Genomic DNA, 19,346 nt, shown 5'->3' on the forward strand with positions numbered 1-19,346 from the left:
TCCCAAGAGCAGAGCAGAATTGCCCCTGGCCTTGCCTGGCCAGAGTCAGTGCCCTCTGAGATGCACTGGTGGTGCCAACTGCAAACCGGTCCTTGAGGATGGATAAAGATGCTGAGCTGAAAAATTGTCCCTGGCACAGGGCTGCCGGGCAGGAGAAACCCCACACTAGGAGACCAGTGGTGGAAGAGGGAAGGGGACAGGCTGAATTTTAATTTTTTTCTTTTTAAGCAGCATTTCTCTCCGCCCTGTGGTGCCAGGAGATGGAAAATACTGGGGGTGCACCTGTGCCTGTAAAATTATGTATGTGGTAAAGCACCTCCTGGTGCACACAGCCTTAGGAGGACTTGTGCCCCAGAGCTGCACCTTGTCACCTGCCCTCCGGCTTATAAGTATGTGATATTTTATTTTCATAATGCACCTCTGTGTCAACAAACAAACCCAGGCTGCAGGATGTGAGAAGAAACTGTGGTATTTCTATGCAGACAAAATTGGGTCGAGTAACACCCCAGCTGATGGCACCATCAGACTGAGCAGGGACCAGGGAGCTGGGGGAAGAAGAGGGTCTGTGGGTGCTTGTTTGGAAATACACATGGAAATGCATTTTCTCCACTTGTGCTGCCACACATGAAGGGGGAAGTGCTGGGACTGGAGGGGCCCTGATCAATGGGGAAGGCACAGATTTGCCAGAGGCTGGGAGAGGGATTGCACCCCCCCACACCTGTCACCTCTTTTCTGTGGGGTGGAGGTGTCCCCTGAAACCTCTCAGTAATTGGTGCGTCCCCAAAATCTCAAGGTAGGAAACTCCACTTGACTTCAGTCCTTGGGCTGCCACTTAAAGCAGCACTCAGTGGACAGAAAGTGCTGCCACCTGGATTGGAGAGTTGTACACACCACCAATACAATCCCATATAAATTAATTAATTCCCTTTCAAGCTTCAAAATTGAGTGAGAAACTAAGATAACCTCAGATGAACTGCATCTCCCAGTACCTTCATTAATTTTGATCATTTCCATAGCCTCCCAGGGGAGAAGAGCCTTTTTCCTGCAACACCTCCCATGGTGTCATTGTTTGCCCTTGGTTTCCAAATGATGCCACCCAAACTTTCTAATTCCATCATCTTACATGGAGATGAAGATTGAATCTCTTTCAGCTATAAAGGCTTTATTGAGTTTTTGGGGGTTTAGCAAAACAAACCAGCTACAAAGTTAATTGTGTCTGCAAAATGACAGGGATCTTACAAACTGCAAACACCCAGCCCACTCGGGATAAAATTGGTTCTTGCAGCTCTAACAGTACACACGGCTGATTGAAAGAGTTTGTCAGAAATATGGGTTTTTAGTAAATATAACCCCCACATAATCAGCAATTTATTTAAAAAAAAAGAGCTTTGCATTTTCAGGATTTTATGGTGAAAAGCTCAATATTCCCCTTCTTTCTTCCAAGTTTTGGAGTTTTTCTACATAAAGAATAGGAAAAGAGCAGCATCAGCTATTGCTGAACTCCCTTCAACAGGCACTTGTGCAGGATGTGAAGGACAACTCTGCCAAGATGCTACTTAAATTGGGGGCGTCTCCACTGTTTTCATTAATAAGAGGGCCCTGGAGGCCACACTCATCTTTTTTTTCCATGCATGCAAGCGGTGAACAATATCTCTGTCATGGTTTGGGTTTCTGAAGGTGGTTCCATGTTCTGGGGAGTAAAGCAAGGAAGGGCAGAAAAGCGGGAACCGTATCTACTCAGGCCTGGCTGCAGGGATGGTTTGGTGTCTGCATGTGTGTAAAATGGGCCATCCAGAAATAAACTGGAGACTTTAAAACCTACAGCTTCTGGAAAAGGTAATGAACAAAGACAAAACAATGTGCCACTGAAAATTTTGGGCCAAGAACTTCTAACCTTAGCTACAGCAGTGCCGTGTTGGGTTTTAGCACCCAGTGGAGTGAGAGGCCCCGTGCTCCAGCTCCGAGTCAACACTGCCTTTGGAAACCCACCCCCTGCTCCGGCTTGGGGCTGCTGCCTGGATAATGAAGAGGAGATGAAGTCCTGCAGAGGGAACCAGGCACTCCACCTCATCTGAGCAGCTTTTATTTGGCTGGTGCCTGATCTTCATTGACAGTTTTCCCAGTCTCTCAAAAGGCTCTTTCAAGCATTTTGTGTTCACTAAGCGACTATTTCCACGTGTCACGGTTTTAGCTGGGGTAGAGTTAACTTTCTTACTAGCAGCTGGAACAGAGCTATGTTCCTGGATTTGGAGTGAAAATGGTGTTGGTAAAACACTGATGTTTTTGGTTGTTGCTAAGCAGTCAAGGCCTTTTCTGCTTCTCACCCCACCCCACCAGTGAGCAGGCTGGGGGTGCACGAGAAGTTGGGAGGAGACACAGCCTGGATAGCTGACCCCAACTGATTGAAGGGATATTCCATACCATATGACATCATGATTAGTATATAAAACTGGGGAAAGAAGGAGGAAAGGGGGGGATGTTGGGAGTGGTGGCGTTTGGCTTCCCAAGCAACTGGTACGTGTGACAGATCCCTGCTTTCCTGGGGATGGCTGAGATGAATCCCTTGTTTCTTTTTGCTTGCGTGCATGGCTTTTGCTCTAATTATTAAACTGTCTTTATCTCAACCTACAAGTTTTTTCTCACTTTTAATCTGGTTTTCTCCCCCATCCCAGCTGGGGGGAGTGAGCGAGTGGCTGTGTGGTTCTAGCTGTCAGCTCGGGTTAAACCATGACACTGTGCATGTACTATATGTGCTGCAGCAACACCAATGACCACACTGAAGTTTCTAGTCTGCTTCTAACAAGGTTCTTGTTTAATCATACCTCTCACGAGGCGGGCGTTATGCAAGACAGGCTGATGAAACAGGTCTTTGAGGGCTGACCTAGCTAAAGTCCTTCCAGCAGGAGAGCTGGCTGCAGGACCTGGCAGTCTTTGCCCGCCCTGGCTAGGATGTGCTAAACCTCCTCTTGGAAAGATTTATGTAGTGCTGCACTTCATGTATCAAGGGAGACGTTATTGCACAGAGCAAACAGCCATACTTAAAAACACTTGGAAGCTCCTGCTCAAAACAGATAATTCCTCATGCAGATGTATAGAAAAGCCTTCCTTAAAAGTTGGTCCTTTCTTTTAACTGCTCTTTTTCCATGTAAATAAAATACAGTCCTCATGGCACAGTTACCATTTCCAACACTAGTTTCTAATTCTAGATTTTGGGATTTGGGGGTGGCTGCCCCCCCGAAGGAAGCCCCAGGAAGTTTTGAAGGCATAAAGCACCAGAGATCCCTCTGGATGTGTGATGCACTACAGGATTTCACAGCCCAGGACAGCTGGAAAACAATCATCTCGATCTGGGTGTCTGGAACTAGAGACATTTGCAGATCTTTCCCTATTATGAATCTCTTAAGTCAGGGCAAAAGCATTTGGCTGCTGTTTTTTTTTAACTGAAGATGGGCTGTGACCATGCAGTCCCTCCTTCAGCACAAAGGAGGCCCAGTGACTGGCACACAGGGTGACCACTGAAGCTATTTCTAACAGTGAAGGCACTCTCCAACCCTGGTGCAGTGGCCCTGGATGCAGGTGCTTCAAGAGGCTGCTTCTGATGGATGCAACCATCCCAGGGGCTGTCCTACGGCCAGGTTTCATTTTGGAAAGCATAGGAGAAAAAATGGAGGCATTTATGCAATGGTGCAGGAGATTGCTGAGGGAGCAGGAAGGGTTTTCCTGCCATGTTACCTGCTGGTGCATAGCCAGCATGGTTGTGTCTGCAAAACAAGCACCAACCTACCTTCATATTAGTCAGTCCAGCTGTGTTGCTTGACATCAGCTGGGTGTCCAATCCTGTTATTTGCACTCAGCTGCAGGTAATGAGACAAATTCACCTGTGGTGTAGCTCTAGTGAAGGTTAAGGTCTATGCAAATTACAGCACAGCAATAAGGAGACGTGCAGGACCTTTGCAAAGGCAAAGCCAACGTGATTGGAAAGCTCTGGAGGTCCCCTCATCTCTTCACCACCCTTGGAACTACTGAATACCATCTAGCAGTGCCTTTCCTTCCCCGCTTTGCTACATCTGTGTGACCCTGTCTCTAGCAGCTTCCACAGTGTCTGTGACATGTACCTCCTACTGCTCTGTCACACCGCGTGGCCTCTTGTATCAGCATCATTTTTCTGAACTTTTCTGTGCACTCAGTTACAAGAGCCCATGGCTGAATTTAATGCTGGACTGAATCATGCCCAAGGTGCTGAGCAATCTGAATCAAGAACTAGCTGCTGCAAAAAACGTAAGGCTAAAATTTATATCTTTTTTAGTTCAGGTTTCAATGCAGATTTTATGATTAGGGCAGGAATTGTGACTCCCCATGTGACAACCCCATGCGACAACCCCATGCAGTTCTGACGGAATTCATTTTAAGCTAGCTTCCCCACATACTGCAACCAGTAGTCGTGCAAAACCCTTTTAGGTAGCAAGATGACTCAACCCCATGCAGTTCTGGCGGAGTTCATTTTAAGCTAACGTCTCCACATACTGCAATCAGTAGTCGTGCAAAACCCTTTTAGGTAGCACCTCGAATGGATAAACCTCCCCAGATCCTCCAGATCTGCTGTATGTGGATCAGATGATTAGCTTAAAATGGTTGGGTTGTGCAAGCCTGGACTGGAGCCAAACGTGAGCATGATGCTAGAAAGTTGGGCCACGATGCCATGAAGCGGCACTCATGGAATAAGTGGGTAGAGCCTGCGGGAGAAGTTGAATGGATAAACCTCCCCAGATCTTCAATATCTGCTGTGTGTGGATCAGGTGATTAGCTTAAAATGGTTGGGTTGTGCAAGCCTGGACTGGAGCCAAACGTGAGCATGATGCTAGAAAGTTGGGCCACGATGCCATGAAGCGGCACTCATGGAATAAGTGGGTAGAGCCTGCGGGAGAAGTACTGGGAGCAAGCAGACCTCGGCCCTTGGTAGTATTGGGTATGAATAAACAAGTCAAGGTTCAGTGCAAGGTAGTTGAGAAAGTTGTGTAACAGTAGCAAGAACGGGCTCTGGTTGAATAATTTGAAAGGGTCTGAGGAAATTTTACTAGCTAAAGGATGGGCTCTCCCCATCAACGAAGCATTTAAAACACTACAGGGTGCCACTGGACTAGGCCACAAGGAGAAGCCAGCACTGTCATCACCTTCCCAGTTTATGAAAGGTGTAGAAGGTCATTTAATGGCCATCAGGAGGTAGGGCTGTGGTTCCACAGCTGATGCAGGAGGGTGACAGACAGGTGCATGACTGCCTGGGCACACAGAGCAGTGATATATAGATGGAAAATACTGGAGTCTTGTTTTTGTTCCTGTTTTGACATTTAAATGCCCACTTCCAGTGCACCGGCATATGTGGGAGACATAATTTCTGAGATTTGAGTACTAACCGGATAGAAGAGTTCTGGCTGTTTCTCAAAGACCTTTACACATCCAAGAGAAATTTATACAAGGGATAAATCACCAAGAAGTTAGTTCACATAAATAAGAGTAAGAAATATGGAACGCTGTGATGCTTAATTCACAACTTTCTTCTTCTCAGTCATTAATTTCAGCCGGGCTGCTTCAGCCAGCAACGAGCAGATGTAGAAGTGCTTGCAGAGCTCAGTGCAAATATTTGAAGCCGTGTACAGGGGGTTGTTGTTGGGAATAGACCAAACCCCAGCATTGTTTTAATTGCCTTGTGGAATCTTGCAATAAACAGTTGCATGCTTTTTGAGGACTGGCCTCATGAATTTAAAGCTTTGTTTTGCCTGCTATGACAACTGCTCAACTACACCGACAGGAATAACTTCAGAAGTTTATTTCTATTTTATTAAAATCAATGTATACAGCTTCAAAAAGCCATTAGTATTTGTTTAGTTAAAATGTTTCAAATATTAATAGCAGCTTCAAAATGTTGACAAGCCCTAAAACCCAGCAAGTAATATGCTTTGATGTGTTTGTCTTCTGGCAACTGGAGAGAGAACTTCTCATTTGAAATGAAAAGAATTAGTTTGCTTAGTATTTTCTTTCCAAATGTGAAATCTGTTTGTTTTATTTTGGTTTTTTTTTTCCCTCCAAACTGTGGCTTAGATTACATTTTATTGATGTTATCTCATAATATATCTCCCAAAAGACAATGGGGGCATCTTGCCCATGTTACCTGCTGGTGCATAGCCAGCATGGTTGTGTCTGCAAAACAAGCACCAACCTACCTTCATATTAGTCAGTCCAGCTGTGTTGCTTGACATCAGCTGGGTGTCCAATCCTGTTATTTGCACTCAGCTGCAGGTAATGAGACAAATTCACCTGTGGTGTAGCTCTAGTGAAGGTTAAGGTCTATGCAAATTACAGCACAGCAATAAGGAGACGTGCAGGACCTTTGCAAAGGCAAAGCCAACGTGATTGGAAAGCTCTGGAGGTCCCCTCATCTCTTCACCACCCTTGGAACTACTGAATACCATCTAGCAGTGCCTTTCCTTCCCCGCTTTGCTACATCTGTGTGACCCTGTCTCTAGCAGCTTCCACAGTGTCTGTGACATGTACCTCCTACTGCTCTGTCACACCGCGTGGCCTCTTGTATCAGCATCATTTTTCTGAACTTTTCTGTGCACTCAGTTACAAGAGCCCATGGCTGAATTTAATGCTGGACTGAATCATGCCCAAGGTGCTGAGCAATCTGAATCAAGAACTAGCTGCTGCAAAAAACGTAAGGCTAAAATTTATATCTTTTTTAGTTCAGGTTTCAATGCAGATTTTATGATTAGGGCAGGAATTGTGACTCCCCATGTGACAACCCCATGCGACAACCCCATGCAGTTCTGACGGAATTCATTTTAAGCTAGCTTCCCCACATACTGCAACCAGTAGTCGTGCAAAACCCTTTTAGGTAGCACCTTGAATGGATAAACCTCCCCAGATCTTCAATATCTGCTGTGTGTGGATCAGGTGATTAGCTTAAAATGGTTGGGTTGTGCAAGCCTGGACTGGAGCCAAACGTGAGCATGATGCTAGAAAGTTGGGCCTTGATGCCATGAAGTGGCACTCACGGAATAAGTGGGTAGAGCCTGCGGGAGAAGTTCTGGGAGCAAGCAGAGACCTCGGCCCTTGGTAGTATTGGGTATGAATAAACAACAAGTCAAGGTTCAGTGCAAGGTAGTTGAGAAAGTTGTGTAACAGTAGCAAGAACGGGCTCTGGTTGAATAATTTGAAAGGGTCTGAGGAAATTTTACTAGCTAAAGGATGGGCTCTCCCCATCAACGAAGCATTTAAAACACTACAGGGTGCCACTGGACTAGGCCACAAGGAGAAGCCAGCACTGTCATCACCTTCCCAGTTTATGAAAGGTGTAGAAGGTCATTTAATGGCCATCATGAGGTAGGGCTGTGGTTCCACAGCTGATGCAGGAGGGTGACAGACAGGTGCATGACTGCCTGGGCACACAGAGCAGTGATATATAGATGGAAAATACTGGAGTCTTGTTTTTGTTCCTGTTTTGACATTTAAATGCCCACTTCCAGTGCACCGGCATATGTGGGAGACATAATTTCTGAGATTTGAGTACTAACCGGATAGAAGAGTTCTGGCTGTTTCTCAAAGACCTTTACACATCCAAAAGAAATTTATACAAGGGATAAATCACCAAGAAGTTAGTTCACATAAATAAGAGTAAGAAATATGGAACGCTGTGATGCTTAATTCACAACTTTCTTCTTCTCAGTCATTAATTTCAGCCGGGCTGCTTCAGCCAGCAACGAGCAGATGTAGAAGTGCTTGCAGAGCTCAGTGCAAATATTTGAAGCCGTGTACAGGGGGTTGTTGTTGGGAATAGACCAAACCCCAGCATTGTTTTAATTGCCTTGTGGAATCTTGCAATAAACAGTTGCATGCTTTTTGAGGACTGGCCTCATGAATTTAAAGCTTTGTTTTGCCTGCTATGACAACTGCTCAACTACACCGACAGGAATAACTTCAGAAGTTTATTTCTATTTTATTAAAATCAATGTATACAGCTTCAAAAAGCCATTAGTATTTGTTTAGTTAAAATGTTTCAAATATTAATAGCAGCTTCAAAATGTTGACAAGCCCTAAAACCCAGCAAGTAATATGCTTTGATGTGTTTGTCTTCTGGCAACTGGAGAGAGAACTTCTCATTTGAAATGAAAAGAATTAGTTTGCTTAGTATTTTCTTTCCAAATGTGAAATCTGTTTGTTTTATTTTGGTTTTTTTTTTCCCTCCAAACTGTGGCTTAGATTACATTTTATTGATGTTATCTCATAATATATCTCCCAAAAGACAATGGGGGCATCTTGCTTGCTGACGTCCTAGTCCTGGTTCTGTGCCCCTTGGTATCTCGCTGTGTAGTTGTGGCACATGGAGGCCTCAGTGTGGCACATCTTCCTATCTATCTGTAAGCACACCAGCAATCCTGCTGAGGTCCCTGCTCCATGAAGGTCAGTGGGATTATTTGGTTTATTTAAGATTAAACTCATACACATTTGCCGGCTTGCCGCCATAATAAGATATTTTATCTTTTAGTACGATGGGAGCATTTACACTTCATGCATTTCAAAATACATGTCTACGGTTTTGGGTGTTTTTGCGACAAAATACAGCAGTTATTGAGGCTGCATTCCCAGCTGGGGTAAGTCAGCTTGCAGAAATTGGAGGAGCTACGATGGTTGTAGCAGCTGAGGTTCTACATCTACAGTTTCCCGAAATATATGACACAGATGTACTGCTCTCACACTCACAGCGGCGACTTAACACAACTCTCTGGCAGTGCATGAGCATCTCACAGTCCCAAAGGAAACCTCTTATCCTTTAGCTACAAAAATAGTCTTTGAAACACTGAAAGCATAATAACTGAGCCAAATCTTGTATCACGAAGGCACGTCTAGCGAATTTTTTTTTTTTTTTTAAATGAGAATATCAGCAAATACATCTCTGAGCCAAAGCCCAGTGATGTTCCAGTCCTTTCTGCCACCAGCACCAGGCAAGCCCCATGAAGGCCTGCAGGACACCAAACATGCTGTGGGAAGATGTGGAGGAGTCAATAAGCTGGAGAGGTCCTCACCTGCCTGCTGAAGCAACTGAGAGACGTCCATGGTAAGCTCCTGCCACAACCCCACAACATTCTTAGACTGAATTTAAAGTGTTGCAAACCTATGAACTCTGCCTGCCTGGTATCTGGTATGGTGTCCTTCTGTGGGATGCTGTTTCACAACCAGAGGAACGTTTCTAACCAGATGGCAACATTTACACATTTCACAGCGTCGTTTGATTTCCCCTGACATTAAAAGGCACTGCAGCTCCACACAGGTGAGTTATTTACAATAGCAATCTCTGCACAGTTTGTGTTACACAGAGCCAGCTAACCTTGCAAAAAACCACCTGCAAAGTCATCCCAACAGAGCTACTGTCAAGACGGAGAAGAGCAAGTAGAGATGTCTAAACTCAGAGCTGTCTCACCCAGTCAGAGACACTTGCAAAGGAGATTTTTCCACCTGTGCTGAGTCCCACAAGCTCCCTTTCCAGAGAGCAGGGAGAAATAAATGCTCTGAGGGTGTGGGACTCAGAGGGAAGTGTCAGGACCCATACCCCAGCAGCTCCCAGCTTACGTTGGCTCTGACAGGGACGATGCCCACCTGTCTTCATGGAAGTTCACTCTTACTGCACCATTTCAACTGTAATTAATATAAAGCAGAGAAATGTCAAGATGTTTTCAGCCAGTAACAAATGAGTCAACAGGTGTGCTTTCCTCCACTAAAACCTACATACATAAACTCACATTCCTCTTTAACTAGAGGCTAAAAGGAAGAACTTGCACTTCAGCTATGTTTGATTTTTTAATTAATCACACGGTAAAGCTGTTCACAGGAGACAGAGAGTGAGTCCCTTAGGTGGTTGCCCTATCCCTTGTCAATTCTAATCCCAAAATGCAGTTTAGCTACACGTGGATGTGTCATGTTTCATGAAGGTAACATATTCACAGGCTAACAGCTCTTACTTAGATTGCTTTCATCTCTTCCTTTCATTGGCATTTTACAGTTTCATATTATCAATTCTGTCCTTGGGAAAGAGGCCAGTGTATACCTCTTTGCAAAAAAAAAAAAAAAAAACCCCTGAGTGGTTCAGCAATCTTACTTAGATTGCTTTCATCTCTTCCTTTCATTGGCATTTTACAGTTTCATATTATCAATTCTGTCCTTGGGAAAGAGGCCAGTGTATACCTCTTTGAAAAAAAAAAAAAAAAAGACCCTGAGTGGATGAGCAAGTGACACACGGTAGGCACTGTGGGTTAACGGGCTGAGGGGGGCAAGTCACCTGGCACAGAGCATGGCACAAACAAGTTCTGGCCTTACGCAACTGATGGCCAGCAAGGCAAAGGTCATCTGAAAACCTCCAACAGGGAATCAAAGAAGTGCAGCAGCCAGTTCATAATGGTCATGGTGACCAGATATGAAAGAATTCAGCCTTCCAAGGCTAAATTCCCCTGGGATCTGGATGAAACAACAATGAAGGTGCTTAACAAGAACTCCACCCTGCCCATCCACCCCCGGCACCACTAGCGAGCAGGACTAACTTCTTCAGCAAAACCAACCTACTCCTGGTGGTGCTCCAGCACTCCAAGATCCCAGACCCTCTCAGCTCAAACTCTACAGCAGACACAATGCACCAGCTCTTTGCCACCAAATCATTCCTCACGAACAAGCAGCAAGTTTTTTTCAGAAGTTGAACAGCCTGATATAAGGCCACAACTGGCCAAACGCTCACTGCTCCAGGCGAAGGGCTGAATTACTATCAATGCCAGACTGGGAAGTCACTTTGCAATATGGATGGTCATTTATTTATTGTTTTATCATGACACATAAAATGCTATGGCTGCAATATCAAAATATGGTGTCATTTATAAAATACCAGTATTATTAATGCGGTGATAAGATACTGTTAACATTTACAGAGAGGTGTATAATAATTCGACAGTCTTGCCTAATGGTTTGCTCCAGTGACAAAAGACCCGGGCAGGCAGATGATGGATGGAATACAGTCCCTATTATTGTCATGGTTTTTCCTCCTTGATTACTGGATGGCCTATAATGATATCAATAATTGTTGCGAATCTAATCCTTTTGAATATGGTAGATAGGTCCTTTGCTTTAACAGTATGTGTCAGAATAAAAGAGAAGCATCTCAAAAAAAAAGAGATGGCATTTCCTTACAAAATGAGATGAAAAAATAAAACAATATAAATGGAATTTTCAAGTGTTTCTTTTTATATTTAAAGCTCTTATTTCAATATACTGTATTTAAACATTCTTAAATAATCACTCTGTACCTTTGATTTTCTGTTTCATCTTTGGAAACAAATAGAGTAATCTCACTATAAATGTGTGCAAATAGAAAATATATAAATATATTTAAGGCCCATGTCATAAAAAGGTGGTCTCGGAATTGTCACTTTCACAATGATGAGCTGGGGTCCCTTTCATTTTGTCCTGGAAGTTATTTGAGCTCTGCTCTGTTAAGCCTTTGAAGTCCACATGCAAAGAAGAGCCAAGCACACCCATACTGTCCTGTGTTTCATTTTGTAAACTGCTTGATGACACCTGTAAAACAGTCCCAAAGCGACTGAACAGAGGAGTTGACGTGATCCACTTCAACAAACTGAACTCTGCTTGGTCGACCGCTGAGCTCCAGGGGAATGTTGCTCCCACAGGCAACGGCTCCATCTCTGAAGTGCTGTGTCTAACTTCATGAAATCCCACGGACCTTTCCAGGCTACTTCCTTGTGAGGGGAGTCTGTTTTCCCCATACAACGCAGCACCCTGGGGAGGGGCAGCCACAGTCTGATCCGTTGTATGTTCTGCCTTTGTGTAGAAAAGCGACTCGCTTCTTTGAGCAGATGCTGGCAAAGGTGCACTTTGGTTATAAGCCTTATAACAATCACTAGCATTTGAGCCAAGGCTTGGTGAGAAGCTGCCTGCAAAGGGTTGTGTCTGGCATATTGCTTCCTTTACATTCAACTTGGTCAGAAGCTGGGTGCGAATCTCTGGGGACAGTTTACTCAACTGGCGTCCAAGCTGAAGCTGGGTTGGGAATAGTGTTCCCTGGAGGGTTCTGTACAGAAACCTGCAAGAAAAGAATGTGCATGCAAAAAGAGCTGAAAGGAGGAAGTACCCAATATATCAAGAGAAAATATCCAAGACAAAAGCGCAACACAGAAAAATAAGACTTGAATGTGCCTTTCTTATGTTTGACACAAAAAGCTCTGAATTTTGTGCTTACATTTTGATTAATAAGAAGCAGTGTAATAAATCTGTGCCTTTAGTCAGCGATCCACCTTGTGATTACACACTGTCTTTTAATCTTTCCTGATGAGGAATCAAAGGCAATGGGGATCAGTCTGTGGAACAGATCTCCTGCATCCGTAAGGAGGCAAGTAAATCCACAACGTAGTGTCAGAATTTCTGTACTGTGCATGTTATGGGAGGATGGGTTGAATCTGGAAGCATCACGGAAAACCGCACAGGATAGCAAATCTCTGCATGGCCAGGAGGTTTGACCAACAGGCTGCAATTATGCTACTCCTGTGGTCTATGGCCAAGAGCTGTGGTCTATTCCTGTGGTCAGGAGCACAGAAGAGGTTAGACAGCCTAACTTTGAATAATTAGCTGCTGAAAAAAATTGACTTGGCTGGTAAGGCAAAAAGAAACAAGGAGAGTGGAAAAAGAAATCATAGAATCATAGAATCGTCTAGGTTGGAAGAGCCCCTTGGAATCATCAAGTCCAACCATCTACCCTACTCTACAAGGTCATCCCCTACACCATGTCCCTTAGCACTGCATCTAAACGGCCCTTAAACACAGCCAGGGATGGTGACTCCACCACCTCCCTGGGCAGCCTGTTCCAATGCCCTATCACTCTTTCGGTGAAAAATTCTTTCCTAATGTTCAATCTAAACCTACCCTGTTGGAGCTTGAAGCCATTCCCTCTTGTTCTGTCACTAATTACCTGTGAGAAGAGACCAGCACCAACCTCTCTACAGTGTCCTTTCACGAAGTTGTAGAGAGTGATGAGGTCTCCCCTCAGCCTCCTCTTCCTCATACTAAACAGTCCCAACTCCCTCAGCCGCTCCTCATACGATTTGTTTTCCAGCCCCCTCACCAGCTTCGTTGCCCTCCTCCCAACCATATGCAAAAAGTGCTTTCATATGTGAGAAAAGATACAATACCTGGGCAGCAAGGCAACAACTGGTGATATAATGCAAGTGAAATAGAACATAGGGTCTCCCATCAGCCTTTCCATAGTCCAGTAGGGATTGGATGGAGGGTGGCATACTGGGCAGGAAGCATTGTAAACCAGAGCCACAAAGAAAAATAAAAGGATACTGAAGATGCAAGATGACCAGTGAAGAAAAGTCTAGAACAAAAAAAAAAAATAAAAAATAAAAGAATAATGATTTTTCATATTCTAAAAAATTTGCTGTGGTTTTGAATTAAAACTTAATATCTGGACCCAAATCCATACACAAGAAAGAGTTTAGAGCCTTGTATTTTCAAAAATTCTTATTATAGATAAAACACTACAAAGCTGTTCGCAGATCACAGTTTAAAACCTTTTTCATGTTTGCTTAAAAGGCTTGCTAAAAATAGAATGTGCTGAGGGAACCAAGCGATCATCTTCTGTTTTTGAAGAATGGCACTAAGAAAAGAATTACATGTATGCCACAGAGTTTCTATGTAGGCTGTAGGTACCTTACCCAAGTTTTGGTTTCAATAGCCAAATGTAGTATGATGGTGAAAAGAGCTATTGTGGTGATGGGAGTTCCCCAGGAGAAGATATCCACCTCTGAATCATAGTAAGTCTGCAAAGAAGGAGACAGAATTTAACCCAAGCTGTGTTGCCAGTTCTCCTCAAAATGCTTGAAATGGAATGGCTTAAACCAAACACTTACAAAATAGGGGATGAAGAAGCAAACCAGACTTTGATACATAGCATCAATCATGTTCATCCAAAACATGTGTGGTTGGTATTCCTGTGGATAAAAAAAAAAAAATTAAAAAAATGAGAGCCTAATGAAAATGCTATTTGCTAGGATAGGTATTTTGAGGGGGATATTCCAATGGGCACCTTTAAGGGCTTGTGCCCTTCACGGTTTGTGCTTCATAACTTTGCCAATCAGTTAGATACCCTTGGGGATGAAGTATGAGGAATCTGCAAGTCACTCTATTCTGAGAGAAGATTCCTTTTTTTTTTTTTTTTTTTTCCCCTGGCAGAGGGTACAATTTGAATCTGACACTCAGGCCAGCAAACATTTATGAAGGTGCCCAACTTTACGCACTACATTTAGACCGCTGATTTCAGGAGGAGCTCTCTGAGGTCTATGCACATGAGGAAATGGGTTTTACATCACGTACACACAAACACAGGGTATTCATTCACAAGATAGAAACCAGAAAATTCATGCATACTTAGAAAAGAAGATCCACAACAGTGATCTTTAGCAGTAATCCATGCATTAATGTATGCTATGTTATAAATACATATATAAAACATATATATACACATATAACTGTGTGTGAGTGCACAAAATTATTTGCTCAGAAACAATGTTAAACTAACATTTTGGTTTAAAGAAATATACAATTGCAGGGGTATGGATGGTCATATGAAAGACCTATATATAGAGGGAAAAATAGTTTGTAAATGGCAAAATATTTATTTAATTTTGGGATATAGGCTACATCTCCAGCCACTGGGTTCATCAGGGTTCCTTCCCTGTATGGATAATATCATTGCAGCCTAAAAATGGGAATTGAAAGATACTTAAAAAAAAAATTATGGTATTCTTTGGCCTACTGAAATAACATGTGGTTAAGCACTGCAACAGGTTGCTCAGAGGGACTGCGGAATTTCCATTGTTGGAGACATTTAAAACTGTACTGGATAAAGACCTGAGCAAGCTCATCTGACTTTGAAGCTGTTTTGACCAGGGGTCTGGATCAGATGGCCTCCCCAGCCATCTAAATTGTTCTATAATTCTACAGGCCTTCAATAAGTGATATCTTTTTGAAAGACATCCTACCTGACGCAGGACTTTTGGCAAGTTTTTAAAATGCCTTTTTAGGTAACTATTCAGAGAATATGTTGACTACATTTCAAACAAACTTAGAATGGTCCCTGGACTTGCCTATGAGAAATAACTGTACTGTGAACCTGGGAGAATTCTCTCCTCAGTTTGCCAGCTGAAGACAGGCAGATGCAGCTTCCCAACAAGCTTAAGCCATTACAAGATTTCTATCACCTTAAAAATGTGCAAGAAAGGAAGGTATTAATGTTACAGATCTTTAAAGTGCAATGCACTGGAACAGAAGAAATGTAGAAAATGGAAAACAACAGCTGGGTGAAAAAGAGAGAATTTGGACTAAAGCACTAAAAATAAGTTACACTAAAATTCTCCGTTCATCTTTCCAGGACAGTGTCTAACAACGTCACTAGAAGTGTGGGGTACCAAATGCAGGTGTACAGTTAGAGGCAAAACCCACTCACTGTCTCCTCTCAGAGGGCACAATGTCAGATACTTTTAAGAAAGGCTTTTGCCTTGGAAGCAATGTCCAATATGGGTAGTTTTAGCCAAGCAGAAAGATTTACCCACAGTACACTCTAGCTGTAATTACCAGAAATAGTTTAGCTCCAATGCCTCCTTCAATTCCTTCTGTCTTCATTGTACAACTCAAGCAGATGGGGACAAGGTGTTTTCAATGGCTGAATCTGTCATCAGGTGGTGACTACCTCCCTCAAGAGTCCCAGTCTATTGACCTCTGTGCTTAATCCTAAGGCCATCTTTCTCTTTTTGACTGTTTGTAAAGGGCTGAGGCCTGAAGTTCTGAGTAAGTACTGTGAGGTTATTCTGTGAAAGTCCACACTAGTCTACAAGGTATAATCTGCTTTACTTTTGTGGTTATTTGTGAACTGTGACCATGAGGGAGGTTAGGCTGACGTAAAGCATCCAGCCTTCTCTCCTGTTACATACTTCAAAATATAGCTGGGGAGTTTGTTTGTTTGGTTTGTTGTTGTTGCTTTTTTTTTTTTTTAAATGTACTTTTGGCATTTAGATACTTTGACTCAGGTGAGAAATACCAGGAAATAAGAATAGTGACTTTTCAGACTGATATCAGTCACCCACCCTGTGGCAGCAGGGTTCATTTTCAGTTGAAACTAAAGATCTTTAGGAAAAAAAATTATAAAAAGCAAGAAATTTTTACCTCCATATTCTGGCCGCTTTTATAAAGCTGAGGTGCAGTAATTAACACTTCAGCTGGCACATCCTTATCCAGCACACCAGTAATCAGTTGTGGAAGAGAAGAGAAGAGTAAATTAAAGAAGATGAGATACCACTGATCAATCATCGACGAGCCAGAGAACCCGCAGTAGAACTGGTACCAGAAGAGAAGGGCCACAAACATCTGAAATTGAATGAGCAATGCTGTAAATATGACAAGATTAGTAGGATCATCATCCCATTGTGTTCTGAAACAGTTCTGATTCTGGTTCTGCAAAGACTTATCTACAAACACCAAACGTATGAGCAATCCTTCTAGGGATACCTACTCTCTAACTTGCTGTTCCTGATGCTGGGGCCACTTAGCTAAGCCGCAAACTTTTGGCACACCTGCAAGTCTTTGTGTTGCTGGAATCTCAGATCTCAGGTGTCAGGGATGACTTCACACAAAATTAACTTTCAGTTCAAGTGAAACTTCTGAGGTGCAATTGAACTAACCATAAAAAGCTCTCCCAACCATCATTGACCTCTAGATATATGAGTACTGATCTCATAGCACTTACACTATTATTATAAGAATAAGCATTTCCATAATAATGTCCTCTGCTGGCTTGAGATGTTTTGGGAGGCTCTGCTGGTCCACAATAGGTAAATGCAGAGCTCTTTTGCAAGACCAACATAAGACTAGCAGCAGCAAGGGAGGTGGAACTGTAAGGTCTAGCAAAATGTTCTTAACTATTCTACCCATGTGCTTTGAAATTCAGCAACTTAGCAGTGCTGTAACGATTCCTCAGTCTCCCTTACTCATTAGTTGTATAAAGAAATCAGCTGCAGACATAGCTGCAGTGGGATTGTTCACGTAGTTGGGTTTGAATCACCTAAAAAGGGACAAATCGCACAACTTGTCTCTTCTAAAATCTCTACAGCATGGATGATCCTGAGATTTTTAGGGCTCAGGAGAGGTGTTGATCTCACCTGGTGAAGGGGGATTTGAGGTCTAGAAAAAGACAGGGAGCTTCCTAGGGAAGGAAATAAAATTCCAGGCCTGGTCCCCCTAAAACTGAAATTTTTATTACTCTTTGTGAAGTGATTAACACTAAACAGAAGGCAACCAGAAAAACTTTGGCAATTGTCCCTCGAGGGTTTTCCCCATTTTAGGCATGAAGGGAAATGACATGACCTCTCCTCTCACTTCCTCTTCTCTCTGTATTCTGCTCTTAAAAGCTTTCAGCCAGCTGGAGTATGTTAACCGTTCATCATTTTTAGATATACAGAGGCAAATACAGATCTATTCTACCTGTACGTCAAAATGTGGTTGAAATTTAAACATAGGAGAAAAAAAAAAAGAAAAAGCTATGGTCTGCTTAGTCAGTGAAAACTGCTATAAGAGCAAGCCTCTCTTGTGAAGGGGAATTGCCACAGAATCAGAGGGTCAGTCCTGCTGTAGGAAAATGTATATATATATATTGTGAATATATGTTCAGGTAATGTTTGCATACTGCATTGAAAATGGCTTGTGTATCATCAGCAACATACATCTCACTGTTTGTAGGTCCATACTATAAGCTAAGCTATTAAAAGTTAATTTTTTCTTTTTTCTTTTTTTATTAAGGATCACTTCTATAAATGTTTCTGTAAATACACCTTAGAAAAAATATCTTCCTCTGGCCAAAACAAGACTGAGTTACCAGAGCTTACCCTCTTCAGTATAGTTAGCTGGGAAATGGCAATTTCATTTCAAAATTGACCAGATTTTGGACTTTATTCCCTTTTCATACCCAAAACCCAACAAAACTTCCTGAGTCTTTTCTCAAAATGGAATTGCAATAAATATGTAAATTTCAATGCTTTTCTCTCACTCATTTGAAATAAACAAAATCCAGCTAATCCTGGACCCAAGAAATATTCCTTTCTAGACCCTTGCTAAAATTAACCTGTTTGGCTCTTACAAAAATGGGTAGTTTGATGAAAATACAGTCAGCTGAAAGTTCTCCTATCACCTCTAGTATGGATCTCAGAAGTGCTGTCAAAGAAAGCTGTACAAATAAATGACATTTCAGTAACTAAGCTTAAATCAGATTTTTTTCCCCCTGAAATTTTATTTTGGATTAAACAAGTGTCTCATTTAATTTCAACTATAAGGTTCCTTCTTACTTCTGTGCATTATCCCCCTGAAAAAGTCAACCAATTTATGTAAGAATTTAAATGGTTACCTTTCCCCCCACACTGAGACTGTTTTATGAATGTGACCCCAGACAGAATTTCTCAGTGAATGAAGTATATGCCAAAAAATGTCCAGTGGTGTCTTGCAGAGACAAAGGAGAAGAAGCAGTGCATACTTGTGCAGGCAGAATTTTTTTACATGAAATCCCTTTTCATCAAGCTCAGATATTTCCAGTCATGTTATATTTTAGTTTATATTTTACTTGTCTTTTTATTATATCCACCAAGCCAAACATCATCTTGGATAAGTCATCCGAGTTTCCAAATGGCTTTTCCAGTGATCTGGAGTTTCAAGTTTGAGTTAGACAGGTTCTAGCAGAGAATGGAAAATTTTCTAATACGAGCAAATGGGGAAAAAAACACTTGAGGAAACAGAAAACTTGCAGAACATTTGAAGTGTAGCTATCTTGACTCTCTGTGGAGAATCATCCAGAACAGTCTCCTTGCAAAAGGATCAGGTGCTCACATCTTTCATTTTTGAATATTCTTTCCTTAAGGGCAGGCGCTGTGTCAGACATATTCCTGTCTGCATGCTGGATACCCCACTACAGTTTTAGAGTTGGTAGCAACAAGTATTGCTCAGAAAGCTCTCAAGGCTGCCAAAGCAGAGCCAACACAAAGAGATTTCTTGCGTTGTATTCTAGCCTGGAGGCAGCAGCTTCTGAAAATATCTTACTAAAAACGGCATGAGAAATAATACTCGTAATCAAGGGGAGCTGTACCAAAGGAAATGGAAGATTTTACAAGGGCTGAACAAAAATATAGATGTATAAACAACATATCTGGCTGCTGATTGCTGGAATGTCTTATGTGTATTACTTTTTTTTTTTTTTT

At 42.5% G+C, this 19,346-nt stretch overlaps 1 protein-coding gene across 1 annotated transcript in view; it reads right to left on the minus strand.

Annotated features, from left to right (window-relative positions):
• Positions 1 to 10,830: 10,830 nt before the first annotated feature.
• ATP10A (ATPase, class V, type 10A) overlaps positions 10,831 to 19,346 on the minus strand; it is a 114,853-nt gene continuing 106,337 nt past the window's right edge. Inside the window, exons 17-21 of the mRNA XM_014960412.1 lie at positions 16,273 to 16,473; positions 13,962 to 14,042; positions 13,767 to 13,871; positions 13,239 to 13,426; positions 10,831 to 12,136 (exon numbers count right to left, since the gene is read on the minus strand). Of these exons, the coding sequence (XP_014815898.1) occupies positions 11,437 to 12,136; positions 13,239 to 13,426; positions 13,767 to 13,871; positions 13,962 to 14,042; positions 16,273 to 16,473 (1,275 nt within the window). The 3' untranslated portion in view covers positions 10,831 to 11,436. The remainder of the gene's footprint in view (positions 12,137 to 13,238; positions 13,427 to 13,766; positions 13,872 to 13,961; positions 14,043 to 16,272; positions 16,474 to 19,346) is intronic.

The sequence above is a fragment of the Calidris pugnax genome, unplaced genomic scaffold (genome assembly GCF_001431845.1).
Source record: "Calidris pugnax isolate Ruff unplaced genomic scaffold, ASM143184v1 scaffold188, whole genome shotgun sequence".
NCBI classification, from domain to species: Eukaryota; Metazoa; Chordata; class Aves; order Charadriiformes; family Scolopacidae; genus Calidris; species Calidris pugnax.